The sequence below is a fragment of the Microcaecilia unicolor genome, chromosome 2 (genome assembly GCF_901765095.1).
Source record: "Microcaecilia unicolor chromosome 2, aMicUni1.1, whole genome shotgun sequence".
Lineage (NCBI taxonomy): Eukaryota > Metazoa > Chordata > Amphibia > Gymnophiona > Siphonopidae > Microcaecilia > Microcaecilia unicolor.
In genome coordinates, this window is record NC_044032.1 from 649,739,039 (window position 1) to 649,763,169 (window position 24,131).

The following is a 24,131-nucleotide window of genomic DNA, read 5'->3' on the forward strand; positions in this document are numbered from 1 at the left end:
TGCAGTTGCGAGACTCCAGAGGGGGATGGGTACGCTCGGATACTGAGATAGCGGCGTGTTTTGGGAAATACTACAAACAATTGTATCAAGAACCTACAGGTATTATGCTAGACAGTAATTTGTACTTAGATAACCTATCCTTACCCAAGGTTACACCCTCGCAAAGAGAATTTCTTAATGCTCCCATTACAGAGGGAGATTTATTGCTGGCACTCCAACAAAGTAAGCTCCATAGGGCACCAGGCCCCGATGGCCTTAGTGTGGAATTCTATAAATTGCTTTGCGATCAGTTGAAGACCCCATTATTAAATCTTTTTTAATTCAATGGGGGAGACTGGGACCATGCCGGAGTCATTTAAAGTTGCTCAAATGATTGTGCTTCTGAAACCTGGCATGTACTTCCAGACTTGATTACTCCCTCACAGGTAGGTTTTGTGAAGGGCAGGACGGCAACTAAAACATTAGATCAATATTGGCTTCATTGGAAGCAGTGGAACGTTCTGGGGAGGAATCTTTGTTGATAAAGCTTCAACACAGAAAAGGCTTTTGATTGGGTTGCGTGGCAATTCTTTTTTGCAATCTTGAGGACGGTTGGGATCGAGGGTTTCTTTGGAGAGGCGGTAAGAATGTTGTATTCAGATCCAAAGGCTTTTATGTGGGTTAATGGGGAGAGACAGGGTTGCCCTTTGTCTCCATTGCTTTTTGTGTTGTCTGTGGATCCCCTTATTAGAGAAATTGCTTCCCATTCGGAGATTGCTGGGGTACCTATTGGATGTGCTACTTTTAAGATCTCAGCTTTAGCTGATGATCTTTTAATGCATATTACTCAGCCTTGGAGATCTCTGGAGGAGTTGTTAGATTTGTTCTGTGAATTTGGGGACTTTGCAGTCTTCAAGTTAAATTTTTCCAACTGTTTGGCATTGCCGTCGAAGGACCGTTTGAAACGGGATTGGGGAGGGGCGTTCCCTTTTAGGTGGGCATGGGAGTCTTTCACTTATTTGGGCATACAGCTGGCAATGAAAGTAGGGTCCTTATACCATTTAAATATTTCCCGCTTATTAGAAAATACTACAGAATGTTTGAAGCGTTGAGGGCCCTTCCTCTCTCCCTTCATGGAAGAATACATTTATTTCACATGATGGAATTTCCAAGGTGGCTTTATGTTCTTCAAATGCTGCCCTTACTTATTCTGGCAAAGGATTTGGTTTTATTGCATAGACAGTTAAGAACTTTTCTGTGGGGAGGAGCTAAACCTAAAATGCCGTTACAGTTCATGTTAGGTTCTTGGAGAGAAGGGGGTTTAGGAATTCCCAATCTGCGTCGTTATAATCAAGCTTGCGTGCTTCGTCACTTGGAGGATTGCTACTACTACTACTATTTAGCATTTCTATAGCGCTACAAGGCGTACGCAGCGCTGCACAAACATAGAAGAAAACAGTCCCTGCTCAAAGAGCTTACAATCTACTAGACAAAAAATAAAGTAAGCAAATCAAATCAATTAATGTGTACAGGAAGGAGTAGAGGAGGGTAGGTGGAGGCGAGTGGTTACAAGTGGTTACGAGAAAAGCAATGTTAAAGAGGTGGGCTTTCAGTCTAGATTTAAAGGTGGCCAAGGATGGGGCAAGACGTAGGGGCTCAGGAAGTTTATTCCAGGCGTAGGGTGCAGCGAGACAGAAGGCGCGAAGTCTGGAGTTGGCAGTAGTGGAGAAGGGAACAGATAAGAAGGATTTATCCATGGAGTGGAGTGCACGGGAAGGGGTGTAGGGAAGGACGAGTGTGGAGAGATACTGGGGAGCAACAGAGTGAGTACATTTATAGATTAGTAGAAGAAGTTTGAACAGGATGCGAAAACGGATAGGGAGCCAGATAGGTCGCTAGATAGACAGTGAATTTTATGGGGGGGTTAAATGTTCCCCCCCAGGTTCTGCCTGGTACTGCGGTTCAGCTGTCTAGTATCAGAGAAAGCCCCGAGAAGGCTGATTGGACCTCAAAACTGACTCCATCTCTAAATAAAATAGTGGTTCATATTTCTTTTAACCAAACCAAGGGATTATTAATAGATATTAGTAAAGAGAAGGAGAGACATTATGGTTCTAAGGATTATAAATTTATTTACTTACCAAAGACACCAAAGAACATACAAGTGGCATGTGCAATCAATTAGTTGTAGGAATATAGTCCCCCAGTTGCAAACAGGTGCTATCCGGGTTTTAGTCTTATGTGATATATTTTATCACTCAAAGGTATTCAGGGGAAAACAATTGGGTAATTTGCCAATTCTATTGGGCTGCCCCGGTTTCCCCTGGAGAGAGAATGAGCTACGACTCCTCTCTAACTTGAAGTATGAAGTACGCTAACTTTTATAGATTTACTCAGGATATCAGTTATATTACAGGAAGCTCACCTGATTGGATCTAGATTATGTCATGGTTAGCACTGATTGGCTTCTGCTAATGAGTAGCTCTATCTTGAGAACATGTTCTCATCCTCAGCCCAGTTAACCACAAATTTAAGCAAGACCTTGCACCTGGCTTGAGGAGCCATCTGTATCCTGTTTACGAGGTTTTTTTGCACCCCAGCTCCTTCCTCATTTTGCTGCATGCTGTGTCCCAATAGCTCAGGAGCTTGCTGGAACTTCAGAGTTCAAATTATGGCTAAAGGCCTGTAAGTTTTTATACCATTTTGGAGCCTGAACCAAAGTCTCAGGCCTTGGCTGTCAAATAACAATACAACAGGATTCTACTACCCAAGAGCTGGAAATAGAACATTTTAGACCCTATCACCTCTATTTTTTACTGCAGGTTCCTAGTCGGAGGATACCTTCCTCTTTTAGAGAAAGTGTCTTGCTACGTTCCTTGAGGGAGGTTTGGAAGGACTTGAATAGATATTGGAGTGTAACATCGGAAGTCTCTGATTTGATGCCCATTAAGGGTAATTTATTGTTTTCTCCAGGTATGGACAACCCTGTGTTTCGAAGATGGGGAGCCGGTGGTTGGGAGGCGGGGATAGTGCTGGGCAGACTTATACGGTCTGTGCCCTGAAGAGGACAGGTACAAATCAAGGTAGGTTATACACAAAAAGTAGCACATATGAGTTGATCTTGTTGGCCGTCATCTACTATGTTACTAGATTAGAACATGTTCTGACTGCGAATGTGTCGATGTTGAACCTTGGGGCCCTAGGGATGGGTATTGATTCTGATTCTGGTAATATCTTTGCGCATAACCAGTTAGCTCATTATATTCGTGAGGTAGACACGGCAAACGAGTAAGGGATTTCTTTGGTATGGTCATGGGAGACCGTCTTTCGGTCTCCAGATTATATAAGACGCTTATGAGAATAGCTCCTCGCAAGAATAAGGAGCTGGTGAGCTCTAGATTTAGGGAGGCCGGATCTTGTTTTAGATTTTGATCAGCTATTGGCCGAAGTGCTCACATTGTCGGTAAATGCGGATATTCGTGAATGCCAATTTCGTATTTTGCGTAGAGCATATGGAAAAAAAACCCCTACACCTGGTCCCTTGTAGTGCTTCTGGGGTTCTGGAGTGTGGGTCCGGTGGGGCCCCGTTTCCCCTTGGGGTGTTAAACCCAGGTGGCTATGTCCCTCCCCGTTCTCTGCTCTCTGGAGTGGACAGCTTTGTGCCTCTGTTGCCGTGTCTGGGTGGGAGCCTTGAGTGCCTTGCTCAGCCTTCAGCAGTGGGGCTCAAGTTTAAAAAAGAGAGAGAGTAAACAGCACCAGACTCAGTGCCGGTATGTTTTGGCTGTCCGGGAGAGGAAAGTGTTGATTCTGTGCTGGAGGGGAAGTTGTTTTTGCTTGGTTTGTAGGGCGGGTCACATCTTTCCTCCCTCCTGTTTTTACCACTGTGATGTGTACTGCCGAGCTCCTCCGCTGCCGCTCGTGAGTGCACCAGGAGTTGAGGTGCCTGGATCAGAGTGCCGGCTTTCTGATGATGAGCCAAAGTCATCCTCTGTGACTCCACCCGATTTGACTGTGGAGCACAGCGCAGCAAGAACGGCTGGAACAGAGGCTGCCCTGCCAGTGGGTTCACCAGCGGTGGCTCCATTTTCGGTGGATCCCGTGCTACAGGCCCGCCTCAGTTGTTGCAGGAGTGGCCTAGTGGTTAGGGTGGTGGACTTTGGTCCTGGGGAACTGAGGAACTGAGTTCGATTCCCGGCACAGGCAGCTCCTTGTGACTCTGGGCAAGTCACTTAACCCTCCATTGCCCGCCGCATTAAGCCTGCCATGAGTGGGAAAACGCGGGGTACAAATGTAACAAAAAAAAAAAAAAAAAAGATATTTGGTCTGGGCCTCTTTTGGTCGGTGAATGCTCAGGAGGAATGGGGCTCCCTCCTGAGTTTGTCTGGACCTTATATCAGGCCTGGAAGACAGGTGAGAGAGGTGGTCCGGTGGTGGCCAAAAGACCTTGCCTGGATTGGGCTGAGGATCTGGACGGTTTCCCTCTCAGGCTCAGAGGAGGTTTTTAGTGAGCTCGAGGAGAAAGATTCTCTGGATTCTCAGGAGAAAGATGTCTTGCTACCAGAGGAGAGCCCTTTTGTGGTTAGGGGGTTGAGGCGCATGGATCGCAGCACCGGCTTTGTGGTGAGCCGCAGTTGTTCTCGGCAACACCACCCTAATTTGACCACTGAGTACAGTGTGGCAGGAACAGCTTGAACGGAGGCTGACCTGCAGGCGGGTTAACCAGTGGCGGCTCCATTTTCAGCGGAAACCTCTGCCATTTTGAATTCTTCCATCACTGCAGGGCCGCCGAGAGGTGGGGGCAGGGGGGGGCAAAATTCCCTAGGCCTGGGCCTCCAAGGGGGGCCTGGTGCTGCAGTCCCACCCACCCGTGGCTCCGTTGTCAACCGTCTGCCACCGGGCCGGGCCCCCTGCATTGAAATCACAGCGCCTCTTACCTCCGTGTGAAAGCGCCTGCAGGCAGCAGCAGATCACCTCCCTTTGGGCCTCCTTCCCTCCCTATGTCCCGTCTTTGCGGAAGTTATGTCAGACGAGGGTGGGACCACAGGGAGGGAAGGAGCCCCGGAGGGAGGTGATCTGCTGCTGCCTGCAGCACTTTCACAAGGAGGTGAGAGGCGCTCTGATTTCAATGGAGGGAGCGGCGGCCTCGGGGGGGGGGGAGTGGCAGCTGCGGCGACCTCGGAAGGGGGTGGGGGACAGCCTTGCCCCAGTCCCGGCCCAGTCTCTCGGAAGATATTCGGTCTGGTCCTTTTTTGGCTGATGAATGCTCAGGAGGGATGGAGGAGGAAGACTCCCTGGATTCTTAGTCTTTTCTTAAGCGTAGTTTTGATTTATTGGCTATAGTGCTGCAAGCGTCCGTTTGTGCGTGGCTAGTGGCCCGTGCTTCCTTTCGCTGGACAGATTCGGTCTTGGACAGGGCTGATTTAGTGCAGCAGTTGGTCAAGTTGGAGATGGGCTCTTCTTTCCTGACTGATGGCCTTTATGATTTGCTACGTGCATCAGCAAAGAATATGTCCCTCGTACTTGCGGCACAGAGGGCGCTTTGGCTACGGGGTTGTATTACCCTACCCTCTACCCACCCAGGTACCCTCCCAACACAGGTTAGGCAATAATTTGGAGTCGTTATTCGATAAGAGGGCAAATCAAAGAGATAATGCAATCCCAACACGTTAAGCACCAAACTTCTTCCCCTAGGGGACAGAGAGGACAGAAAAGGGTCCCAGAGCTTCAAAAAACGGGTTTTACGATTGCGACATCCTCTCGCCTCCCTCGATTTAGAATTGCCCATTTAATGCCTAGTTCTTCCATTCTGAGGGAGTTGCATTGGACACCTGTAAAATATCGCACACTACTTAAACGTCTTCCTTCTAGAAACCTTCGTTCTTCTTAGCAGTGCTGGGTATAAAACGTCTATGAGACAGTGTGTGTTTTCAGTATGATGTATACAACTGGAACAATTTACCCTTGAAGTTGTGGTGTGTGTAGCATTATTTGATGTTTTGAAAAAAGATAAAGGCTTGACTGCTTTCTTCTACTTTCCCATTTTATTTTGAATGATTTTCTATTATTTCTTTTTATGTGAACTATTACATATGTTTGTTGTAAACCATCTAGAATTATGTTGATAGGAGTATATTTAAAAAAAATAAAACGAAGATCATGTGACGCCATGCCGGAGAGTGGACGCATGTAAAGCGCTCTCCGACCTCGAACTTCGCCCCCGTTAAGATTCGGGCCATTTAAAACCCTAAAAAACGAATCTAAACAGCATCGGAAGGGAGATTGAAGCCCTGGCAATCGTTTGCGGGAGCCGGGTATAGAAATGACAACAAAAACAAACGCCAAGGAACGCTTGCGACAGAAATTGGCGGATCCAAAGATGGCGGCCTCACCCAGCATGATCGGCTCCTCGGTCTCAACCACGTGGGTCGCCGAAATAAAGGCTGAAATGACCACGGTACTGGAAGAGCTTCTGGAAAGAAGACTGTCACCCATAGACTCTAAATTAGAGAAATTACAAACCCGCATGGAGGACTTGACGCGGGAATGTGTGGCATTCCAGACCCGAACAAGTGAAGTGGAAGATCGGGTCACAGAAGTGGAAGTCGGACAGAAACAACTCCGGGAACAAATAGAAGCGATGGAACAAAAAATTGAGGACCTTGAAAACCGGTCCCGAAGAAACAATTTACGATTGATGGGGTTTCCCGAGGCCATCTGAGGCAGAGATCTGGTGGGGGTTTTAGAGCGCTGGCTCACTGCGAGAGTAAAATTTCCGGACACCATCGGACCCCTAAGAGTGGAAAGAGCCCATCGACTAGGCGTACGTCGAGATCAAGCTACTAAACCACGAGTTATAATCTTGAAGGTGTTAAATTTCGCCCACAAGAAATGAAATAAAAGTGGGAGGGCGACCAAGGATTCCAAAGACTGAAAGGATATATAATAATAAGGATGTTTATTGAGGTATAAAGACTCGACACAACGTCGTGTTTCGGCCGTTAGGCCTGCATCAGGAGTCTTAATGCCGAATGCTTTTGAGAACTATTTAATGAAGGCAAATCCTCAACAAAGGGAGGTCTTGCTTATTGCAGCATTCTATACAAGTGTTGTGTCAGAGGAGACAACGAAGCACGCTCACCTTCACAACGGTCTTTCTAAAGACCTCCCTTTGTTGAGGATTTGCCTTCATCAAATAGTTCTCAAAAGCATTCGGCATTAAGACCCCTGATGCAGGCCTAAAGGCCGAAACACGACGTTGTGTCGAGTCTTTATACCTCAATAAACATCTTTATTATTATATATCCTTTCAGTCTTTGGAATCCTTGGTCGTCCTTCCACTTTTATTTCATTTCTTGTTGTTGTCCGTGGGGCGTCTAGAGTTCTCCGCCTTCTGGCGGATATTTTTTCTCTAAATTTCGCCCACAAACAGATGATCCTGCAAGCCGCGAGGAACGAGAACACCCTGCAGTACGAGCAGAAGAGGATTCTTTGCTTTCAAGACTACTCGGCGGGTGTAGCAGAGAAAAGACGTGCCTTTTCCTCAATCTGCTCCCAATTATTTAACTTGAAGGTCCGTTTCGCGCTATTATATCCAGCACGATTGAGAGTCACCTACAATGGGGTAACCCATTCCTATGAGTCGGTGGAGGAGGCGAAGGAATTCCTACAGCGGCTGGAGAAGGGAGAGGTGACCGGAACCAGCACTGCTTCCCCATCTTAAGCAGAAACTGATCAGCACATGCAAGTACTGTTTGGGGAAGTTAAATGTCAATTTAGACCTCCAAGTTTGAGGGACTAGGACGCTGCAAACTCTAGTTAGAAAGAGAAGACCTGGAGAAGAAGCAAGTGCAGCATCTCCAGACGTGAGAGAAGAATTGTTTAAGGCATGTTATTTTTCCCTCATCTGTGGGAGATATAGTTGGGGTTGGGTCTGGAGGAGTGAATGGCTGAAAGCAAAAGCAATACTTGTATGGATGAAGTGCAAATAAGGGGTCTTTCAAAACATACTAAATGAGTCTTGGTTAATGTAATGAGATGTCGTATAGGGGGTTCCCCATTTTTTCTTTTTCTTTCATCTTTCTTGTCCTATTTTAATGATGGTAAATATAAAGAACTGTTATACAGGGTTATGATGTTAATGTTCTGACTAATGCAGGGGGGGGAGGACTAGAGGCATCAAAAGTGATTGGTTCCCTATTGAGGGACACAAGTCTGGGGGAATGGGATATGAGATGGGAAGAGGGAGGGAACAGGCAAATGGGGGGGAAAGGAGGGTAAGGAGGGAATTAGAGGGGGGTAGACGGATAACCAATGTACTGGGAAAAGGAGGGGATTTAGGGCAAGAGCTGAATAATGAGCGATGGCAGGAATTGGGGGGGGGGGCATAGGCTGGGATGCCCTTCTGGGAGGAAAAATTGGTTTTGTAGAGAGGCAGACACGATACAATTCATCTAGATGTGTCACCTGGAATGTGGGAGGCATCAGCTCACCGATTAAAAGAACAAAAATATTGCATCACTTGCAGAGACATAAAATAGACATCGCTTTGCTGCAAGAAACGCACCTTAGCCAAGAAGAACACACTAAGTTAAAGACGTAGTGGGTGGAGGAATGTATTTCGGCAGGAGCACAGGGGAAGAAAGGAGGGGTGGCGGTGTTAATTAGAAAAGGGGTGGCAGCGACAGTCCGACTTCTTAAAGGAGATCCAAGGGGCAGATATGTGTTGGTGGAGGTGGAGATGGCGGGTCAAACGATCCTAATTTGTAACTTGTATGCACCCAACCAATATGATAAGCAATTTTACAATCAAGTAATAGCCCACCTTCTCCAGCACTCCAAGACTTACACACTAGTAGGAGGAGATTTTAACACGGTGTGGGATCCCTCAATAGACAGCTCTAAGGGACAGAGAAGTGATAACACGGCGTCCAATAAGGGCCTGAAGCGACTGGGACAGATGTTGGACCTAGTAGATATATGGAGAGTCCTACATTCTGGTGAGCGGGATTATACCCACCATGCACGGGCGCATACATCTCAAGCTAGAATAGACTACATACTCACATCAGAAGCCATGTTTGGAGGGATAAAAGAAGTAAATATAGGGCCTTACACGATATCAGACCATGCATGGGTATATATAGAGTGGAACATGGGAGATACGGGATCTAAGGATGGCTCTTGGCAGTTTCCACTAGAGTTGTTTAACGATGGGACATTCAGAGAGAAATTAAAGGAACGATGGGAAGATTATATGACCCTGAACACACAACATATAGGAGACCCAGTTTTGTTTTGGGATGCAGCAAAGGCAGTACTCCGTGGTGAAATAATTAGTTATTATCACCATGTGAAGAAAGCCTGAAACAGGGAAATTTTGCGTTTGAGCGCATTAGTTTGTCAAGCCTGGAAAGCATACGGACAGAGACAAACTGACGCCCACCGCAGCAAACTCTTAGAAACACAGACAGCACTCAACGTGCTACTACATCAGCGGGCATCTAAATCCCAGTTGTACTATAAGTATCAGTTACATAGATTCGGCAATAAGGCAGGGCGCCTGATGGCTAGACTGGCTAACCCACGGGGCAGTAAAAGGCAAATACTCCAAATAAGGGGAGAAAAGGGAAAGATAGAGAGTAAGACGGAGCAAATCTGCCAAACTTTCGCCGCATTTTATGGTAAACTCTACGCGAAGCCAGAAGACCAAGGACTACCAGAGTCTATATATTTAGATAATTTAAGCTTGCCATCCCTCAGTCAACAGGACAGAGACAAACTGAACAAGCCGGTTGAGGTGGAGGAAGTGTTGCTGGGGATAGCACAAGGGAAACGGCACAAAGCACCAGGCCCGGATGGGCTACAAATAGAATTCTGTAAAATATTAGGAGACAGCATTGCCCCGACCTTGACCAATTATTTTAATAGAATGATAGATATGGAGCAATCACCGGATGGTCTGGCTCTGGCGCAAATAGTGGTGCTACCAAAACCGGGGAGAGACCTACTAAATCCGGAGTCATACCGTCCGATTTCCCTTCTAAATGTGGATTTTAAAGTGTTGGCAAAAATAATGGCAAACCGTATGAAAAGAGTGCTGCCAAAGTTAATACATGAGGCACAAGTGGGCTTCGTAGAAGGCAGAGTAATAGCTAAAAACCTCAGGAAAATTATAGCGGCCTTGGAAATGCGGAGGCGCAGGAACGCCCAGTCTTTACTTATTAGTTTTGATGCCGAAAAGGCTTTTGATAGAGTACACTGGGCGTTCCTGTTCACGACGCTGGAAAAATATGGGTTTAGCGGCCGGTTTTTGGCGGCAGTACGGACCCTGTATCATAGGCCGAAGGCAAAAATAAGAGTCAATGGGGTGGAATCGGAGGAGTTCTTGATACAACGGGGAACTCGACAGGGGTGCCCCGTGTCCCCGATGCTGTTTGTCTTGACTCTTGACCCGTTGATTTGAGAGATAATAGACAATCCGTTGGTAAAGGGGATGCAAATGGGACGTTCAGTATTCAAAATAGCGGCCTTTGCGGATGACCTCCTAGTTATGATTACGGAACCACGGGCATCCCTCTCGGCGTTAATGGAAATCCTGAAGGAATATGGAGACTATGCAGGCCTTAAGTTGAATCTGGCAAAATCGGAAGCACTGGCTTTGTCACTAATAGTCAGACAGCTATGGAATCAGGATTTTCCCTTGGGATGGGCAGACAAATCATTTAAATATTTAGGAATCAGATTGACCATGGAATTAGAGAACTTATATGAGATTAATATAAACACCATGGTGGATGAGACTAAACGCCAATTAGAGAAATGGGAAGGTCTCCCATTGACGCTGAGAGGCAGGATAAATCTAATTAGAATGGTAATACTCCTGAGATGGTTATATCTCATGCAGACGCTCCCCCTGCGTGTACTGAAGAGAGATTTGACTAAAGTCATGAGAGCATTTAGTAGATTTTGCTGGGCACAAAAGAAACCTAAAATGCAAACTCTGTTATTATTGGGAGGATGGGGTCATAGAGGACTAGGATTGCCAAATCTAGCCGGATATAATCAGGCATGCCTATTAAGGCATATACTGTAGGAGACTGGGTTGGCCAGACTAATTTATTTACACCGCTAGATATAGAAGAAGAATATTTCGCCCCCTATGACATGGAGGGGCATAATTGAACGAAAACGTCTATCTCCATGGGCGGTTATCTCCGAGAACGGGTCCGTGAAGGGGCGGACCGAACCGTATTTTCGAAAAAAATAGACGTCCATGTTTTATTCGACAATTTGTGAGTTGGGCGTTTTTGTTTTTCAGCGATAATGGAAAATGAAAGCGCCCAGCTCAAAAACGAATAAATCCAAGGCATTTGTTCGTGGGAGGGGCCAGGATTCGTAGTGCACTGGTCCCCCTCACATGCCAGGACACCAACAGGGCACCCTAGGGGGCACTTTTACAAAAACAAAAAAAAAAGGTAAAAGAGCTCCCAGGTGCATAGCACCCTTCCCTTGTGTGTTGAGCCCCCCAAATCCCCCTCAAAACCCACTGCCCACAAGTCTACACCATTACTATAGCCCTAAGGGGTGAAGGGGGGGCACCTACATGTGGGTACAGTGGGTTTGGGGGGGGGGGGGGTTGGACGACTAAGCATTAAGCAGCACAATTGTAACAGGTAGGAGTGGGTGGGCCTGGGTCCACCTGCCTGAAGTCCACTGCACCCCCTAACAACTGCTCCAGGGACCTGCATACTGCTGCCAGGGAGGTGAGTATGACATTTGAGGATGAAAATAAAAAGTTGTGAAACATCATTTTTTGTGGTGGGAGGGGGTTAGTGACCACTGGGGGAGTCATGGGAGGTCATCCCCGATTCCCTCTGGGGGTAATCTGGTCATTTAGGGCACTTTTTGGGGCCTTATTCGTGAAAAAACAGGGTCCAGGAAAAGTGCCCTAAATTCTAGCTACAAACGCATACTTTTTTTCCATTATCGGCGAAAGGCGCCCATCTCTGTTCAGGTGATAACCACGCCCAGTCCCGCCTTCACCACGCCTCCGACACGCCCCCGTCAACTTTGTATGCTTCCGCAATGGAGTGCAGTTGAAAACGTCCAAAATCGCCTTTCCATTATACCGCGTTATTCGTTTTTGGGAGATAAACGCCTATCTCCCGATTTAGGTCGCAATATAGGCGTTTTTGTCTTTCGATTATAAGCTGGATGGTCACTTTGCTGCATCTAAAACAAGGCCAGCTCCCGGCCCACTTCAAACGTTGTTCTTTGCTTCAACCGCTGAAGGCGGCCATTTTGAATCTCGCCGAGACCGTCAGGCAGCATACAGGAGGACGGAGAGCAGCGCGCTGGGCAGGAAAGAGGGGGCTATAAATACGGTATATAATACAAAAATGGGAAAAGGAATCGGGAGCCACCCTAGCGGGATGGGACATTGGGGCAACATTGGCACATATCCCGGCCCTCACTATAGATGAGAGACTTAGAGAATGTGGATTCAGAGTGGTGGTGAGGGCCTACATGTCTGGACGACAACGGGGACACATAGGCGGCACAAGGGAGGAGAAATGTGTTAAATGTGAGGAGTAGCCTAGTGGTTAGGGTGGTAGACTTTGGTCCTGGGGAACTGAGGAACTGAGTTGGATTCCCACTTCAGGCACAGGCAGCTCCTTGTGACTCTGGGCAAGTCACTTAATCCTCCATTGCCCCATGTAAGCCGCATTGAGCCTGCCATGAGTGGGAAAGCGCGGGGTACAAATGTAACAAAAAACAAAACATACCCCACACTCTATATCATGCCTTTTGGGGATGTCCAAGAGTAAAAGCTTTTTGGGGAGAGATCCAGAGATTTATGTCTTTTATAGTAAAGAAACCCGTGGATGGAACCTGGGATCATTACGTGCTAGATACACAAACAGCATTCCAAACACAGGCTGGGGGGGATAGAATATGGTGTCGCAAAGTATGTTTGGTGGCTAGAAAAAATATTTTACAAAATTGGATCTCATCAGACCCGCCTGTTTGCTGTTCTAGGCATTGGTCACTTTCAAGGATGTTGCTGCTTATTTCTTGGAAGTGGACTGGGACCTTCTGGGAGAATGGCAGAAGGAGCTGTACAAGAAGGTCATCAAGGAGATTCATGACATCCTCATCTCAAGAGGTAAATATGTTTCTCTATCATCTACCACACAAGCACATTATGGAACCAGTGGTGTAAAAATCACAGGAACTAGATACCATGAGCACCTGAAATTTAGATCCTGGCTTCTGATTACCATCCCATATGCAATAGGAGCCTGTGAAAGACTCCACTTCTACAGGATCTGCAAAAGATGCTGCTCTCTGTTGTAAGATAAAATGTACAACTTAAACTAGAGGCTTCACACAGCACCAGCAGGAGTCTCTCTCCCATTCCTATACAAAATATTTTGGCACAGAAGACCAGAGAGAGATTCCCTCTGAGACTTCTGCATAAGGTCATGACATATCAGCTGTACACGTCAACTATACTGTACAACGTATAACCTCTCCAAATGGTAACCAGAAGATTGGCAGCTGCAGTGCCTCCACCTAGGAGGGAAACGAAGAGAAATCTCTATACCAGAAAACCTCTATGATATAATCTTAATCAAGTGTCGGACCACTGCTGCCTCTTCTCTCCAAGCTTTGTCATTCAAATACACACGTCTCAAGATATCTGTACACAGACCTCCATGCACAAATCACGCACTGCTCCATCAAAACATGAAGCAGAGGGAACCTTCCGAGGGATTCTACAATTACAATTTAAATGTAATTTTCCTATTTCTTATCAACAGGTTATTCAATTCTTAATCCTGATGTTATATTCAAGATTAAAAAGGAAGATGAGAAATATTTCACTCAACAATTTGAGTGGGAGGGAAAAGAAAATCCAAATGACTTCAACAGTAAGTAAATGTTTGGGATTTAATGGGTTTTGCATTTTTAGATCACAGGAGATGGGTGAATAACATCAAACATTTGGCCACTTAAAATCAGTTTCCTAATTTAGTATTATCAGATACCTCGTGAATCCTTGTGAATGTGTTTTCTCATCACAGACCTTCCAATTGTAACATCTGTGTTCTCCCTGAGTATTAAGCAAGAGGAAGATATCCCCTTCATGGAAAATCCTGAATCAGAGATGTCTGAGCAGACCCTGACTTCTATAACAGGTACGTATAGAATTCCTCCTGCACATCTTTACTAAAGTCAGTTGGAATCATTCAGGAATTCAGCGCTGGTGAGATAAAAGGTTGTCATCTCCTCTTCTCCTCCCTCTGTCTGTTTCCCTACTTTGGACAGATGAAACTGTCTGTGGAGATGGAGGAGGCACGGATAGAGATGGGTATCCCAGCGGTGGGATCTGGTCTGCAAAACCCTTTATCCTAGAGTGTCTTGGGGTTGTGAAATCTGTACTGTTGAAAGGGCTGCTGGAGGTGGAGAGTCTTCTGCACTGTTGTGGAGGGACATGACTGATGAACAAGGTTCAGTTTGACTTAGTCATGGACATTTTGTGTTACTGATAGGTTAATACAAATCACAGTATATAATGCAGTTTATCATAATGATGCCATTCCCAATTCCAAAATGGCGGCCACAACCTCATGCAGGCTGCCACGGGAAATTACGACTGCCATTTCTAACTTTGTTTATTAATTTTCTAGCAAAATAACTGACAGCATCTCTTAACATAAAAAATTAAGAACAAGTATTTTGTTACATAACAAACTGCCACCCCCAATAATGAAAAACTAAAAGTAGACCCTCCGCATCCCTTATCTCTCCCCTTCCCTTCACTCCCGTCCTCAAAATTCAGGTTGTCCTTCCAACTGGAGGAATTGCCCCACATTTCTTGATATTTGCATTTATTAGATTTTAAGGTAGTCAATCTATATTGTTTGCATATAATATACAGCCTGTTTTTGCATGGTCCGTGTATGCCAATGTGAGGCAATCAGCAGTCGAGCTGCTGTAAAAACCAGTAGCATTAATTTATCCATAGCTCCTGTTATCCCTTCCACTCTCCCACTTAGTAGGGCATTTTCCATAGTACACGCTATATGAGTCTCGAGTAACTGTTGCCCATATGCAGATACCTCCTTCCATAATTTCTGGAGCTTAGGACATTCCCTCCAGATGTGAGTATATATTCCCCTCCAGCTACACCCTCTCCAACATAAACCAACCCCTTTCCTCATTATGGCTTGCAGTCTACATGGAGAGTAATGCCATCTCACCAGTACCTTAAGACCGTTCTCAATAATGTGAGGTGCATGTGACAATTTATGAGATCGCATTGAGACATTTTCTCATTCCTCTCCCATGCCCCCCTGTAGGTAGCCTTCCATTTATCTAAGGTGTTGAGGAGCCCATAAACAAAAGATATATAATCCCTACCAACTTGTCCACCCACTAAAGTTTCAAAAGCTGACTTAAGGCCTCCACCCCCTGCTATTTGTTGTTCTACCTGAATGAAACATTTATCTTGAAGATAAGGGAATAACATCTCTAGCTGCTAGTTGATAGTGAACTTATAACGTTCCAAAATGTAGAATTTGGTTATCTCCTATAAATTGACCAAAATAGAGAAGACCATGTCTTTCCCATCTTTGAAACAAGCTATTGCCTAGCTCGGGTATAAACTTATCCGTATGTCCCATGTCTTATTCTTCAATAAATGGGGATGTGTCTTGAGGCATAGGTTCATAGTGGTCCTCGTAAAGGGGTTTTGGACCTCTTGAATGTGTTTGAGCATGCTAGCTGCCCAGAAGAGAATCTTCAACTAAAACATACTAGCCTCTTGTTCTGCTAGCACCCATTGTTTGGGTTGGGTTGGGGGTATCTGCTACTCTAACACTGCCTTAGGTTGTGCATCTTGGTAGTATTTTTCCAGATTGGGTATACCCATCCCCCCATTCCCTTAGACTGGAATACAGGCTCCCAGGCTACTCTGGATCTCTTCCTTCCCTATATAAAGCAAAATATCTTTCTATGAGGTAGTTCAACAAGAAGAACTTGGAATAAATATAAAAATTTAAGGAGAACCATCATTCTCACTGCCCCCATCCTTCCTCTCTTGAACAGTATTAATTAATCCCACCTCTCTAAATCTTGATACCAACTACAGAGTGTCTCCCAGTCTGCCCCAAGTTTGATACAGAGATACTAAACCCATTGAAAGGGCAAACATTTCCTAAGATTTGTCTCCTCCCCTTTTGGAAGGGATGTATTCAAAATCGCTGTCTTAGTGGGGTTAGCTCTGAATCCCAACAAGCTTCCATATTCTGCCGTTTGCTCTTGTAAAGCCATTTGGGCTTTTTCTGTACCTTGAGTCAATATCAAAAGATCATCGGCAAACAAGGAGAGTCTATGTTCCTTATCTCCTATTATAAGTCCTTTAATTTCCCTACCACCAAGGCAAGCAACGAGCGACACTGCTTCTGCTATCATAGGTATCCACTCTTGATGAGCCTTCCAAAAGATAACATAACTGTGACGAAACTCTGGGTTTCTAAGCCTGAAAACTGTATTATTTCATGAAATGTTTTCTACTAGTTGGCCAGCAGATGGCTCTTGTTTTGAGTTTTAAAGCTGTAGCAGAAAAAAAGGCTTTGTCTTTTCCAGTTTAAGCTTATGGAAAGGCAATCTGCAATCATTGGCCAGATACTTTCAAAGTTGATGCCCTGGGGCTCTGATTAGCCCTGGACTTCAAACTAGCCAGGAGGTACTGGATTTTTCTTTATTCTCAAGGTGGGGGGTAAGGAGGAGGAACATCTGTGTCCTGAGATCCTGTCCAATTCTTGTGAACAGTTAAGTTCCTGAACTCCCCAGGTGCTACCCAGGTAGTAACAACTGTTAGATAGTTTTATATATATATATAACTTTATTTATTCAAAAGAAGATTGTGGTTAACAACAGTCAACTGTAACATGTTCCAACATTTTCTTTTTGTTATAACATCCACTAGATTCTTTGACTTACTACCCATAACCCTCCCCTTCCCCTACACCCCCCCTCCCACCCTTCCCTACCCTACTCGTTGGACTTTACCCATTCGGAATCCGACTGCGGGCTGTCAGTGTCAAGATATCCCAGAAGGGAGACCAGCATTGAAACAAGCGGTCTCCCCTCTGCGAGGCCAGATCTTCTACATCTTTACGTTCCACTGCACTCAGGGAGACCATCAGAGACCACCACGTCTGCAGCGCAGGCTGTTCTGCTAACAACCAAACAGATAGTACAGTCTTTTTCCCCATAATGGATGCTCGCCGAAGAAACGCGAGCTTCCCCCTCCTTTGACGACCCATCACCTGATAAACATCAAACAAAAGCATGGGAGTGGGACGCCACTCGATCCCCCAGAACCTAGACACAAAGGCACATATTGAGTTCCAGAAGGTTCGCACCGGGGGGCATAGCCAAAACATGTGGCCCAAATGCGCCCCTTGTCCCGAACACTTTGGACAGTCGTCTTGGGGTCTCAAGGTAGTCCTGAAGGCTCTGTGCGGAGAAATATACAGACGCATAATAAATTTATATTGTAGTTCTCGTAGATTCGCACTCCCAAACGTTCTGTAACAAGTAGTTATGCATGCCTGCAATGACTTTTCCTGGACTCTACACCCTAATTCCCCCAGCCCAAGACTGCGCCAAGGTTCCATAGTGCACCACAGGGGACGCTTCTCTAATTTGGTTATGAAAATGTTTTAGGGGAACCAGAAGCTGCGCCTCCAGGTCATAGAGCTCTGTTAATTGTTTCCGTCTCTTAGAGGTCAAAGAGTCCCCCGGCAAGGGTGCAATATAATGACACAATTGCAGGTAGGACAAAAAAGCCCAGGTGGACAAGTATCCGCCCGCACACAACTCCTGTAAAGATTTACAAGTGCCCTCCTTCTTCAGGACTTGGAAAAGGAAAATGGTCCCCCCCTCTCTCCACTCCCAGAAAACCACTGTGGACGTACCCACCGGAAAATCAGCATTGCCCCTTTTGGCAATAGCGGGGGCACCGGGACGTCAAACCCATGTAGTTTGCAAATCCAGTGCCATGCTCTCCGTAAAGGTAAGAAAAGAGGAGCAAAACCCGGCTTCGTGGGGGCACGCCCAGCCGGTGCATGCAACCAATAGCTAAAATGGAAGGAACTCAGCACCCTAGACTCTGTATCAGGAAAAGGAAAAATGAGGTACTCCGGAACCAATCACTAATGTGTCTCATACAACCCGCAACAGAAAACTTCTTAATACTATCTGCTCCCAGGCCCCCCTTATCCATCGGGAGATAAGTCTGTGAGAAAGGGACACGAGATCTCTTCCCATTCCAAAAGAACTTTACTAACAGGCGATGCAATGCCAGTTCATCCCTTCTCAAGTTAAAAAGTGACAATACCTGGACTATGTAGAACCATTTGGGGACTAGGGTCATATTATATAGCGCGATTCTTCCCCACAGGGACACCGGGAGGTGTTGCCACATCTCCAAAGAAAGTTTAGTCGAAGACCACAACGGTGCTAGGTTAATGTTATAGAGCTGTGTCAAGACTGTCGGAACCCGGATGCCTAAGTAATGTAGATAGCCAGAGGCCCACTTTAACGGGAAGGGCCCCTCCCATGTTGTCTGTACTGAGAGGGGAACCGGCAGAGCTTCAGATTTTTGCAAATTCAGCCGAAAGCCAGAGTAATATCTGAATTCCTGCGACCAGGGAGCTCTGGGGGGGTGTTAAAGCCAGCAAGATATTGTCTGCGTAAGCCAAGGCCTTGACGGTGAGCTGGGGCAGTGCCACACCAGCAATCGTCGGGTCTCCCCTAATGTCACAGAGGAGAGGTTCCAGATATAGTAGAAACAGGAGGGGGGAACAAAGGGCATCCTTGTCTGGTTCCCCTGCGTACCCGAAAACTAGGAGATTGTGACCCATTCACCAACACTCGGGCTACCGGATCTGCATAGGACCATCCAGAGAGTCCCACAAAGCGTAGCACTACGAAAAGATAGTCCCAGCTCACCCAGTCGAAAGCCTTCTCTGCATCCAGTCCCACCAGCAGCAGTGGCTGTTGAGAAGCCTTCGCCTTGCTCACTGCAAGCAGCGCTCTACGAACATTCAGACCTGGGTGTCATCCCCTGACAAAGCCTACCTGATGGTCTCCCACCAGGGTAGGAATATGAGTGGCTAGTCTGTCCGCCAAGATTCGGGCTAGGATTTTCACGTCTACGTTGAGGAGGAAGATCGGGCGGTAGGACCCTAGTAAATCCGTGGGTTTACCTGGCTTAGAAAACCAGAACAATGAGCGCCTCGTTCGCTCTAGCAGGCAGCTCACTGCCCATCATCGCCTCCTCAAAGAAAAGAGTGAGCGGTACAATTATTTTATGCACCAAAATCTTATAATACTCTGAGGAAAAGCCATCCAGGCCCAGGGCGGTGCCCATTGATAAAGATTTAATGGTCTGTTGAACTTCCTGAGCACAGAGAGGAGAACTCAGCCGCGCGCTAGCTGCAGGTGAGAGAGGGTTGGCACACCCGTGGCTCTCAGATGTACGGTTAATGAGGGACCACTCTGCTGTTGTTAGATAGTTTTAATGTTTGGGTTGTTTTGGTGGTTATCTGTTATTGCTTGCTGTACTTTTTCATCTGGTTTTTCAAACATTCACTGTTCATTTTCATGATAATAAACCAATAGTTTATTAGTTCTGCCGTCCTGTACTGACTAAGAATCCTGGTTTGTGTTTTTGGGTTTGCTTTCTAGAAACTGTGGAGCTCCTGGAGTGTGGCCCCCAGTGTCCTAGAAATTACCAGAGAATAATCTGAGAGTGGGAGACTAGCTCAGAGGCAAGCAGGACACAGTCGGTGGGAGGAGGGTTCTAGTATAGAGCACATGCCCAGGTGCAGGCGGTCCTGAGCAATGTTGGAGACAGACCCTCCAGGTGGCCACAGGGTTAACCTCAGGCGGGCGCTAGGCGTTTGGTTACAATAACACTTTGTTTTTATAGTCCGCAATACCTCGCAGTTCTGTGTGGGTTACGTACAACGAGACTAGACAAACCAGAAATTACAGCATATTAACATGAATTAAAACTAATATGTTCATTTCCTTCCATAATTCTGAAACAAATCTGTTTTGAGCTTGATGCCTGAACTATCCAGGAAGAAATTTCCTTGTCTATTTTAGCAGTTTGATACGAAAGCAAAGAGTCTATACACCTCTTTTGTATTTCACCCTTCATAGATGGAAAGTACTCTTCTACCATCTGCTGCTTGCCTTCCAGTAATAAATCCTACCTGATCAGTGACATAGAGGCAAAAAACACATCCTCACTGGGATGTATCCTATCCAGCTCTGTAGCTTTTTCCACTTTCAGGTTTTCGAGCCCTCCCCCCCCCCCCGGCTCTCCTGACAATGCTCCATCTTTTCTTCCTCTCCCGGTTCTACCTCTAGTCCAGGTGCTCCAGTGAATTTTGTGGGGTAGGAGCACATTCTCCTCGTTCCTGCCCACCTTAAGTATATCCTTTTCCATAGCTGTAAAATGAATGATCGTACTCTTTCTATTTTATCCAACAGATGATGGATTTGGGAATGAGAGTGAAAGAGTGAGAATGTGTGATGAGCAGCAGAAAGAGGAATGGAAACACAAAGACTCCTCCAGAGACAGCACAGATCCTTCAGCAGACTGTGAAGGAGGTATCGGTAGCATAATACCAACTGGTGAGAAAGCAGCAGTTCAGAAAGGAGAAAGATTTGAAAGACAAAAGAGAAACTGTAGCTTTTTCCCAACACTTGAACAACCTGGAAGACTCAACGGTGAGAGAGATTTTAAAAGGGCTGATGTTTGGGAAACCCTTACTACCGACTCCAATTTTATTGAGCACCACATAAGTGGGCTTAGGACTGAAGTTCATGACTGTCAAGGTATGCATAAAACTAACCCATCTGGATACTGTGAAAAACCATTTCAATGTTCTGAATGTGATAAATGTTACGCAAGCAAGGCGAACTTGGAAACCCACCATATGACTCATACAGGAGAGAACCCATTTCAATGTTCAGAATGTGAGAAATGGTTCTCAACCAGGACTTGGCTGAAAAACCACATAAGGATTCATACAGGAGAGAAACCGTTTCAATGTTCAGAATGTGATAAATCCTTTACCTGTAAAAGTCATCTGAAACGGCATGGAACAACTCATACAGGAGAGAAACCGTTTCAATGTTCAGAATGTGAGAAATGGTTCTCAACCAGGACTTGGCTGAAAAACCACATAAGGATTCATACAGGAGAGAAACCGTTTCAATGTTCAGAATGTGATAAATCCTTTACCTGTAAAAGTCATCTGAAACACCATGAAAGAACTCATACAGGAGAGAAACCGTTTCAATGTTCAGAATGTGATAAATCCTTTACCTGTAAAAGTCATCTGAAACACCATGAAAGAACTCATACAGGAGAGAAACCGTTTCAATGTTCAGAATGTGATAAATCCTTTACCAGTAAAAGTAGTCTGAAACAGCATGGAAGAACTCATACAAGAGAGAACCCATTTCAATGCTCAGAATGTGAGAAATGGTTCTCAACCAGGACTGGGCTGAAAAACCACATAAGGATTCATACAGGAGAGAAACTGTTTCAATGTTCAGAATGTGATAAATCCTTTACCTTTAAAAGTCATCTGAAACAGCATGGAACAACTCATACAGGAGAGAAACCATTTCAATGTTCAGAATGTGAGAAATGGTTCTCAACCAAGGCTGAGCTAAAACTTCATGAAAGAACTCATACAGGAGAGAAACCGTTTCAATGTTCAGAATGTGATAAATCCTTTACCTGTACAAGTAATCTGAAACGGCATGGAAGAACTCATACAGGAGAGAAACCATTTCAATGTTCAGAATGTGAGAAACGGTTCTCAACCAAGGCTGAGCTAAAACTTCATGAAATAACTCATACAGGAGAAAAACCATTTCAGTGTTTAGATTGTGAGAAATGGTTCTCAACCAAGGGTAAGGTAAAACGTCATGAAAGAACTCATACAGGAGAGAAACCATTTCAATGTTCAGATTGTGAGAAATGGTTCTCAACCAAGGCTGAGCTAAAACTTCATGAAAGAATTCATACAGGGGAGAAACTGTTTCAATGTTCAGAATGTGATAAATCCTTTTCCCGTAAAGGTAACCTGAAACAGCATGGAAGAACTCATACAAGAGAGAAACCATTTCAATGTTCAGAATGTGAGAAATGGTTCTCAACCAAGACTGAGCTAAAACTTCATGAAAGAACTCATACAGGAGAGAAACTGTTTCAGTGTTCAGAATGTGATAAATCCTTTATCTGTAAAAGTCATCTGAAACAGCATGGAAGAACTCATACAGGAGAGAAACCATTTCAATGTTCAGAATGTGAGAAATGGTTCTCAACCAGGTCTGGGCTGAACAATCACAAAATGATTCATACAGGAGAGAAACCATTTCAGTGTTCAGATTGTGAGAAATGGTTCTCAACCAAGGGTAAGGTAAAACGTCATGAAAGAACTCATACAGGAGAGAAACCATTTCAATGTTCAGATTGTGAGAAATGGTTCTCAACCAAGGCTGAGCTAAAACTTCATGAAAGAACTCATACAGGAGAAAAACCATTTCAATGTTCAGAATGTGAGAAGTGGTTCAGAACCAAGGGTGAGGTCAAACTTCATCAAAGAACTCATACAAGAGAGAAACCATTTCAATGTTCAGAATGTGATAAATCCTTTACCTGTACAAGTAATCTGAAACAGCATGGAAGAACTCATACAGGAGAGAAACCATTTCAATGTTCAGAATGTGATAAATGGTTCGGAACCAAGGTAAACCTGGAATGCCACAAAACGATTCATACAGGAGAGAAACCATACGTGTTCCTAATGTGATAAATGTTTCAGAAGGAAGGCCAAGAAGAAAGTTCACGAAAACTCATACGGAAGAAAAAAAAACATTTAAATATTAAGTATGTGATAAGTGTTTTAATAAGAAGGTCCAATTGAAATAGCACAAAAGGACTCAAATGGGAGGGAAACCATTTAAATGTTTAGAAGGTGATAAATGTTTCAGAGGGAAGAACTTTCTGACTGGGCTTGCAATAAATCAATATTCAAGATGTTATAGATGTTTCAAAAGCAAGGGGTTACTGTCAGATAGGAAGGTCAGAGCAGGCCAATGGCCTGGACAAACAACTAGGAATATCTGAAAAGAGGGATTGCGTAGGCCTGTCACATAGTTTAAGGCATTAAGACATGCCTAAGAACAAGGACGTGGACCAGTATGTATGAACTGTGTGGCAGTTCAGTAGAGAGTGTACAGGAGTTCATTGCACTTTAAGTATTGTAAAAATGGTAACATTATAAGCTCTTCTGGACAGGGAGTTACATATATGAATTATATTAGCTTTACTTATATAAATTACATTAAGGTAAGCCTGTATGGAGATATGTACTTTAACATTTATTCTGTTCATTATTACCACTGCGTCTAAGCTTGTATTCTAAGCAGATAAGGAAAGTACCAGGAGCAAACTGTCTCTGCATTGTTAAGAATTTAGAGAAAGAACTGTAGCTGGACATGACATAGAAACAAGTTAGAAGATGGGAAAGATGGTTATGGAATATGGGAGGGGTGGAAACTAAGTGGAAAAGACAGATAAGCAAATGAGAAGAAGAGGACAGATAGACAGTGGCGTACCGAGGGCGGGGCGGTGGGAGCGGACGGCCCCGGGTGCAGCTCGTGAGGGGGTGCTGCCTTGGATGTCTTCCTCTCCCCCCCGACTGGTGCAGTGCTGCCGTCTTTACCCCTCCCCCCCTGGTGCGGTGCTGTATGGGTGTCCTTCCCCCACCCCCATCCCCCAACTAGTGCGGTATCGCTCTCCCCCTCCGCTCCTGCACATCTTTCAACTTCGAGGCTTCTGGCAGCAGCATCACCAATGTAAGTGCTACCTTCTGCCTGCCCCGGAAGCACCCTCTGTACAACTTCCCGCATAGCCCCCCTCCTGATCTTTCTCTTTCATCTTTCAGTAGCCGCTTGCACTCTGCCCTTGATTTTTGTCTGCTGGTTGAAGTAAGAAAAATAAAGAATCTTGCTGAATTTGACAGCTGGTTGTGTGAGAATTTTTT

General features: G+C 45.2%; 1 protein-coding gene across 1 annotated transcript; it reads left to right on the forward strand.

Annotated features, from left to right (window-relative positions):
* The first annotated feature begins 20,844 nt into the window (after positions 1-20,844).
* Positions 20,845-23,079, forward strand: LOC115461722 (oocyte zinc finger protein XlCOF6-like). The gene has a single exon (XM_030191764.1). The coding sequence runs from the start codon at positions 20,907-20,909 to the stop codon at positions 22,893-22,895; it is 1,989 nt and encodes a 662-aa protein (XP_030047624.1). The 5' UTR covers positions 20,845-20,906; the 3' UTR covers positions 22,896-23,079.
* The last annotated feature ends 1,052 nt before the right edge of the window (positions 23,080-24,131 follow it).